This window comes from Nicotiana tabacum, chromosome 20, assembly GCF_000715075.1.
Source record: "Nicotiana tabacum cultivar K326 chromosome 20, ASM71507v2, whole genome shotgun sequence".
NCBI lineage: Eukaryota > Viridiplantae > Streptophyta > Magnoliopsida > Solanales > Solanaceae > Nicotiana > Nicotiana tabacum.
In genome coordinates, this window is record NC_134099.1 from 166,314,109 (window position 1) to 166,322,549 (window position 8,441).

Genomic DNA, 8,441 nt, shown 5'->3' on the forward strand with positions numbered 1-8,441 from the left:
TTTCCTTTATTGCCACTAGTTTAGAAATGTATGTAGACATGGAAACATTTTTTTGAAGGTCAATAAATTCTGGATATTATTTTTTAAATATAAGTGAGTCAAGCAAAGATGTGATTTATTCATGCTGTCCATTATCTCAAGACCTTAGTGGAACAACACTAACAAAAAAAGGGAAAAATCTCAGATGAGATTGGATTATTATAAGCATCTAAATTATGAACTCACCTTCTTAATTTAGGCTATATAAACTCCTAATTACACCATTCTCAAATACACAAAAAAAGAAAAAAACAATCCAATAAGCCTTAGAACCAAAATCTTCTCAATGGGGAGCCAAATGAAGAAGCAATGGCATCAATTTGCTTGTGCTTTAGCATTTTTCTTGATTGCAACTTGCACTATAGCATATTCACCTGATTCTTATAAATCACCAATTCCAACATACAACAACGTACCAAGTCCTGTGACTAAAAGTAACAATTACGAAGTGCCACAAGTGTTCAAGAACAATTATAAGGTACCTTCAATGCCTAAACAGGAATACAAGGCGTCATCTTTGCCAGAGGATAACTACTATACGAAGCCATCAGTTCCAAAAGATAACTACAAGAAGATGTCATCTGTTCCCAAAGATAACTACTACAAGGTACCTTCAGTGCCTAAACAGGAATACCAGGCGCCATCTTTGCCAAAGAATGACTACTACAAGAAACTATCTGTTCCAGAATATAACTACAAGAAGGTGTCATCTCTTCCAAAAGATAACTACTACAAGGTACCTTCAGTGCCTAAACAGGAATACAAGGTGTCATCTTTACCAAAGAACGACTACTACAAGAAACCATCAGTTCCAAAAGATAACTATTACAAGGCACCCTCAGCGCCTAAACAAGAATACGAGGTGCCATCTGTACCAAAGAATGACTACTACAAAAAGCCATTAGTTTCAAAGAATAACTACAAAGTGCCTTCTGTTCCAAAGGATAGTTACTATAAGGCACCCTCAGTGCCTAAATTGGAATACCAGGTGCCATCTGTACCAAAGAATAACTACTATAAAAATCCATCAGTTCCAAAGAATAACTACAAAGTGTCATCCGTTCCAAAGGATAACTACTATACGGTACCCTCAGTGCCTAAACCAGAATACCAGGTGTCATCTGTACCAAAGAATGACTACAAAAAGCCATCAGTTTCAAACGATAACTACAAGGTACCATCTGTTCCAAAGGATAACTACTACAAGGTACCCTCATTGCCTAAACCGGAATACAATGTGCCCTCTTTGCCAAAGAATGGCTACTATAAGAAATCTTCACCATCTCCTCCACCACCATATTACTATAATTCGCTCCCTCCTCCTTCACCATCACCACCACCTCCATACTATTATCAATCATCTTCAACTCCTTCTCCATCACCACCTCCTCCATATTATTAAAGCTTCATCTTTCATGTTCACCATGTTTTTAAAAGGCCATTCTCCAACATAACATAGTCTTAAGGGATCTATTTATTGAGTTTAAGGCATGATATCAATATTTGTAATTCTTTATTTGTTGTTTTCCTTAATCCTTTTATTATTGCAATTGTTTTGTCATTTAAGTTGTACTTTGAATGTTTCCAGAGAATTGTTTGATCAATTGATCACAAGTTCTTTTATTGAAAGTTCATGTACTAGTACATCATATCATTTATCAGTCCAATGATTTTCATTTCACTTGTGATTTTTATTCCTTTTTTAAAAATAAAAAAAATTGGTAGGTTAACAATTTTTCTTTTTCATCTTTGTATCTTTGCTGGCACTTTTAAGTTTTAGGCTTGCAAAGTCCATTAGCCAAATAAAATTTTATAGGAAAAATAACATTGTGTAGCCTCTAAAAATAATAACCAAAAAAGTGTATGTTTTTTTTTTTTGTGTGTGTGTGTATATATATATATATATATATATATATTAGTCTCTATGTCACGTGCTTCGCACGTGTAATCCCTGCACATATTATTAAATTTATATGTAAAAATAATAAACTTTTAACACAATATATTACTCAAAAACATTTATTCAACTTATAAGTTAAAACCAAAGCATATAGGTAGTGCGAGTTTCAAATCTTGTTAGTTCTAATTATTTTAATTAAATAATTTTTTTTTAAGTTATATTAAAATTTATAAGTAAAAATTAAAGCACAAAAATAGTGAGAGTTCCATTCTTGTTAGTTTTATTTGTTTTGATTAGATGCATTTGAAAGTATATTAAAATTGATAAGAAGATATCAACTTGATAACAATATTAGCTAGGAATGTCGCATCTGATAATATCGTGATAATTTATGTTACATTCCAAAATTTCTTTTTTCTTTTACAAAAAAATACAATATAATAGTTGAAAAACAGTGGCGGTACTAAGCATGTGCTAAATATCAAAGAGTTCTATGCAAGGTCTAATGAATTTGAAGTTTTCAGGATAGAGTTTATTCTAAGAAATCTACTAATATTGCACACAAATAATATATTTGAACACATAATTAAAAATATATTACATTTTATATTAAGAACCTTAAAGGTTGGACCCACAAAGTTTAAATCCTAGACCCGCTCTATCTCCGATAGCCGAGCAATTTTATGTCCATAACTTTTGTGTACTGTGAGCACGTGATTTTTGTTTCGCACGACAATCGCTCCAAAAGAAATAAAAATAATAATAATTGGCCCTGCTGTACAATTTTCGGATTTCTGTGCGGCACTTTGTTGATTTATTTGTGACTTTTGCCCATTTTTATTTTTTTTCTTTCTTATTTATTTATTTATTTAAAACAAAATACAAAATGTGTGTGGCATGCATAATTCGAACCGTAATCCGGTCGTTAAATAGAAAATCATAAATAGGCATCTTCGTCCGTGATTTTGATTTGTTCGATTTTACCTGTTTTGAAATATTTTAGTGTGTGTGCAAATAATTGTATTGAGTGTGTGTTTAATTTTAATTTGATTTTTGCTTAGTTTTGTTTTTAAAATAAATAAGGAAAAGAAATAAAAATAAGAAAAGGTCCCTTCTTCTTCCGGATTGGGCCAATTTATTAAAATTGGCCCAAACAAACAATACCCAAACCAAGCCTGCCCGGTCCAGTCCAGCTGATGCCTAGAGAGTCCAAACGACGTCGTATTGATACAGGTTGATCTGGGCCGTTGATCTCGGATTGATCAACGGCCAAGATCACATTTCTCATACCCACGAACAGAACCCGACCCGTTTCCACCCGGACCAACCCAAACCCTTTACCCTCGAAACGACACTGTTCCACTTAAGCCATCAGATCCAGACCGTAGATCTTGATTGATCTAACGGTTGAGATCCGCCTACCCACTAACTATATAAGCCCATAATCTTACCCTGCCCCCCCCTATCCGAACCCCAGCCTCGTCGTCTTCACCAGAACCCCCAAACCCTAGAGCCGCCCCTGTACTCTTCACCATGAAAACCGGCGGCATGGACGCCGGTGACCTTGCCCCTAACACCATAGAACCCCCATGCCGTCCTGAACCCAAATCTACCAACCACACACCTCGAATCCTATCCCACCTTCTCGAATCTTCATTTGAAGATTCGAGTCGGAACCTAATCTACACCGATCTGCCTTAAATTCATACCAGACACTCCCCAGACCCCCCTCGTGACCAAACCATACTTGGTTTGGTCCGAATCTGACCAGGGAAGCATGAATCCCGGATCTGGTTTTCGAACCTTAGGGTTCCTCGTCACTGGTCCGTTGTTTTGTTCAAACCGAAGGATTAAGGTCTAATGGACCTTAATCGAAGTGTTTCTCATCTGAGAAACACTTCGATTAAAGTCCGTTCAGCCTTAAGAAAGGTCTGTCCAAATCCGAGCTCAAACTTTTGATTTTTCGAGTTTTAAGGTGAGTTTGCTCTCTTTCCTTTACTTGTTTTAGTCCGTGTGATTTGTTTTAAAAGTCTGTTCATATTTGTTTTAATTTTATCAACTTTTGTTTGTCCACTTTACCTGAACCTCTGTGTTTGTCTGAATCCCCCCTCCTATTCTGATAAGGCATATGTATTTGTTGTGTAATTAGTTTGAATTTCAAATTTGTACTGATTAACTGATTCCTCGAAGTACAGTTCTGTTTAATCAGTATAAGTCGAGTCATGTGTCCTATACTTTTGAATGTCTGATTTTTGGCTACGATTGTATGTGTTATGATTAATATAGTCGAGTCGACATGTGTCGTCAAATAGTTTCAACTGTCTGAACAAAATGAATCGATTTGCTTCTGTTGAACATTGCCTAAATCAATTAAGAACTAAGTTCATTTACTTATAGTTGTTAATGTGATTTCAGAAACCTAATGTTTAGGCTGTAATGGTAATCTGAACTGGAAGGCATGTGCACAACATGGGCATAAAGGCCCTTTTGAATTAAATAGTTTGACAGCATATGCTGTCAGACTACATCATGCTGCCCATGCTTGCTTTTAGTTAATAAAATGGGAAAGATAAGTCTGCCAGGGAATGTTGATGGGGTTTAATACTTAATTAGCTAAAGTGGAACTGAAAATGGAAGGCACATGGGAGGGGTATGGTGACATTCTAAACAGGCTGTTAAAAGGGGTAGTGTTAAGGTTTATAAAAGAGGAGAGGATTAGAGGTGAGAGGACAGAGAAGATTTGAGAAGAAAAAGACACACTGTGAGGAATTTTTGAAGGAGAGAGTTGAAATACATACAGATATATATACACACAGACAGAGCATACAGAGAGGGAGATAGACACTGAGAGGGAACATCTGAGAGTTCAAATTCTGAAAACATGAACTGGAAAAGATTTCTTTTAATAACTTCAGTATAATTTCAAAACTGAAGATTGGTTTTAGATTTTGGAAAGAAAGGAGATAGAGGGTGGATATACAGAAAGCAGAAACTGTCTTTTCTCCCTGCTAATTGTTCAATTCCCAGTTTGTTTGACTGTTTCAAACAAGTGTTGGTTTCCTCTCAAATATCAGTCAGGTTTCTGTTGTTTGCTTCTTACTGGTTTGTTTTCTTTTGGAGTTAGACCGTTTGAGTTCTGAGTCACTCCCCTGCTTGTTGCTGTCATTTTGTTACCTTTTCCCATTGGCTATAAATGCACCTTGCATTGGGATTTTGTTACCTGCTGTTACTGCTGCTGCACTTGTTGTCATTGTTACTCTGTTGATTGCCCTCTTCTTCAATTGTCAAATATTTCCAGGTACACAACCTCTGAACCATGTATTGTTGAAAGTTTGAAGTTGAAGCAGAAATAAAGAAATGAACATCTGTTTATGTTATAACATTGGTGTTAAAAATAGGTTGAATGTTAGTTGGGCCTGTATTTGTTTAACTGCAAACTGCAAACATTCTGTATAGACTAACATACATTCTGTTTGAGATGAACTATTAGATAGCATTGTTCAATAGTAATGACAGTATGATATAGACAGTATGTTTGATTTAGTATACATTCAGTTCAGTATGACATTCTGTTTGACTTAGTTATGACTGTATAACATAGAGTCATGGCAAGCACTTGTATGTATTTTGCCTAGACCACTGAATTGACAAATCTGTGGTACTAAGTCTGGGATAAATGTATCCCAAACAAACTCTCATGCAGTCACATTAAGAGTCTGGCTATGAATGCCAGCTCTCCTGTCAGATTATTTGTTTCGATATAGGTTCGATATCGGGTCTCGGTATAGATTCCTTGTTTCGAAATAATGCGATGACTGTTGAGGAAAACTAATAGTCGTTTTGAGTTCGATTAGTAGTAATTTTCCTAATAAACAACCAATTTCGTTTATCAATTTCAAATAGGTTAGAGTTTAAAAATAAAACTTGGAGGTCGTTAAATATAACTCAGTGTATGTTGTTAGTTTGCTTGCAATCTCACTTAGCAAATCGATAAGCGTATTCACTCGATGAAGACAAAGCATGAGGTAACTCTCACCTCATAAACAATCAATCAGGTAATCAAACAAATTTAGGTTCGGCAAACATAATAAAGATTCAGTCTGTATTTGTTCAAACAAGTAAAGTTCGGTATTATTTTTTTTTTAAAGGCAAACGTAGTAGGAATGTAGTCACTGTAGGATACCCTTCTAAAATAATAAGACGAGCCTCGCCAAATAAAAATGCAAATTGCGGGGCCCTCAATAATTGATCATGATAAATACCTAGAATTTGGGATGGACTGTTTAGTGAATTCCACTACCTTCCCCAAAGATAATAACTCGTTAGATTCTTTAGGCGCGACTTAATTAAATTACATTCTTAAATTCGGGTGCGCATTTATGTGACCCAAATTCAAACCTCAATGGAGTCGAAATGTGTTAACTACTACGGGTGCATTGATTGTGACGTGGTTCGAGATGCATTTTCACGACGTTGCAATTCTATAAAAATAAATGATAATAATAAAAGCGGTTTAAACTTAATAAAAGCACATAAGTCACAACATGTATTTAGATCAGATATTTAGCCATTATAACAATTTAAGCGACCGTGCTAGAACCACGGGATTCGAGGGTGCCTAACACCTTCCCTCGGGTCAACAGAATTCCTTACTTAGAATTTCTGGTTCGCAGACTTCATTTGGAAAAGTCGAAAATTTCCTCGATTTGGGATTCAAGATAAACCGGTGACTTGGGACACCAAAAGCCAAACCTTTCCCAAGTGGCGACTCTGAATTAAATAAATAATCTCATTTCGAATATTGTCACTTAAATTGGAAAAACTCCACCCGCGCATTTAACCCTTCGGGGCTGGGCGCGCAAAAAGGAGGTGTGACATGTACTACTCATTGAAAGTTATAAATATTTGATGTGTTATGGAGATAAATATTTAGACTCACAAATAGTGTTATGTTCACAAAGCTTTCAAAAATTTAACGGGAAAGAAAATAATATGGATTCCCGTATATTTATATGTTATTATCCTACTAGAAATTTGGAGTGCGTATGAATGTGCTAATAAAAATTATACCAAGTAATTGTGTACACTCGAAAGTAATTTAAATCAAAACATGAGAGTACTTAAAGTGCAAAAAATAATTATAAATATTGGGAAACATTCTATCTTATAGATGCTGCAAAATTTCCATACGATGGTGGAAGAAGTCGAAGCAACACATAAATATCACACAGTTTAATTTATATCAATGATATAAGCACCGCCCAAATCAGTTGTCGAAGGACATAATCCAAATCGATATCAATAGAAAAAGAAAGACACAAATATTTTATAGTATAGTCATGCATTATTCAATAGGAGAAGATTATTCGTCAAATTTAGAGAAAGCGAGACTAAATTAAATTCAAGTTTAAACTGCATTTCTTTAAATTCGAAAGTAGAATTTATTTAGAAATCTAATTTTATTCTGTTTACCAAAATATCGTGTAGATGTATGTTAAAAATAATGTAAATAACATTTAGCCTTCGTGGTTTTTTATAATCGGGTTTTGATATCCTTATGTAGTGAGAATTTTGATAATCTTAGAATTTCGCTACTCTATTATCGGCTTTCACGTTACAAATCTCCAATCTAAAAATAAAAAAAATCCGGCACATAAAACGAATAGACACTAACATATTATATGGTACAAACTTAAAAGTTTTTGGCACTCTTCTCGAAGAAATATACTGTGTGATAAACAACAAAATACATTCGTGGCATTGGATAAGATTCAAAGTAATACTAAAAAACTTAATTTCAATATTCATTATAATATTTTGCATAAGAATATAATTAAGCTAATTAAAGAATCAACTTAATTTTATAGGAAAAAATTAAGCTAACAAAATTAATTTCCAGGAGCATCATAACGCGTGTCATGTTTTAACCTTTAGAAGAAACAGATTCTCTTCTATTTCCCTCAAATATTGCGTCATAATATTAGTCATAGTTTATTCTTATGGATTATTGAAAGAATCCTAATATTTTTTATTAAAGGGGGCAGAAGTCGGTATATGAGTCTAGTAATTCAATGATTAGCTGTGGGACATGTAGTATCTCAAATAGCTGAGATATTGGAATTTGATTAATATTACAAGTCCATGAAAATCATAGTATTAAGCAAAGTTTAAAATATCAGTTTTACCCTACGTGGTATTATTTGTCAATTAATATCCTAAGGATATTTTGGTAAACTAATATTATATTCATGCTTTTATATATATATATAATGTTATATATCAAAATTATACAAATTTGATATACTTTTTTAGCCACCAAATATAAATAGTTTCTCGTGTGGGCTAAAAGTAATAATACCACAATTTGATATGCTTGGTTTTCGAATTCTTTTCCTTTTTTTTGATAAAATTCGACCCTCTAAACTCTTCTCCTTTTCATTTAATTATATTTTTCGAATTGCCTTTTTCTTTTTCTTATTAATACCCAACCTCTTTTAACGTT

The 8,441-nt window shown here is 34.0% G+C and overlaps 1 protein-coding gene across 1 annotated transcript; it reads left to right on the forward strand.

Moving 5' to 3' along the window:
* The first annotated feature begins 297 nt into the window (after positions 1-297).
* Positions 298-1,573, forward strand: LOC107798768 (uncharacterized). Its single transcript, XM_016621801.2, has one exon. The coding sequence runs from the start codon at positions 326-328 to the stop codon at positions 1,439-1,441; it is 1,116 nt and encodes a 371-aa protein (XP_016477287.1). The 5' UTR covers positions 298-325; the 3' UTR covers positions 1,442-1,573.
* Positions 1,574-8,441: the final 6,868 nt, after the last annotated feature.

Excerpts from the sequence above, each read along its gene's own strand:
- LOC107798768 (XM_016621801.2), top strand. The coding sequence starts at position 326 with ATGGGGAGCCAAATGAAGAAGCAATGGCATCAATTTGCTTGTGCTTTA.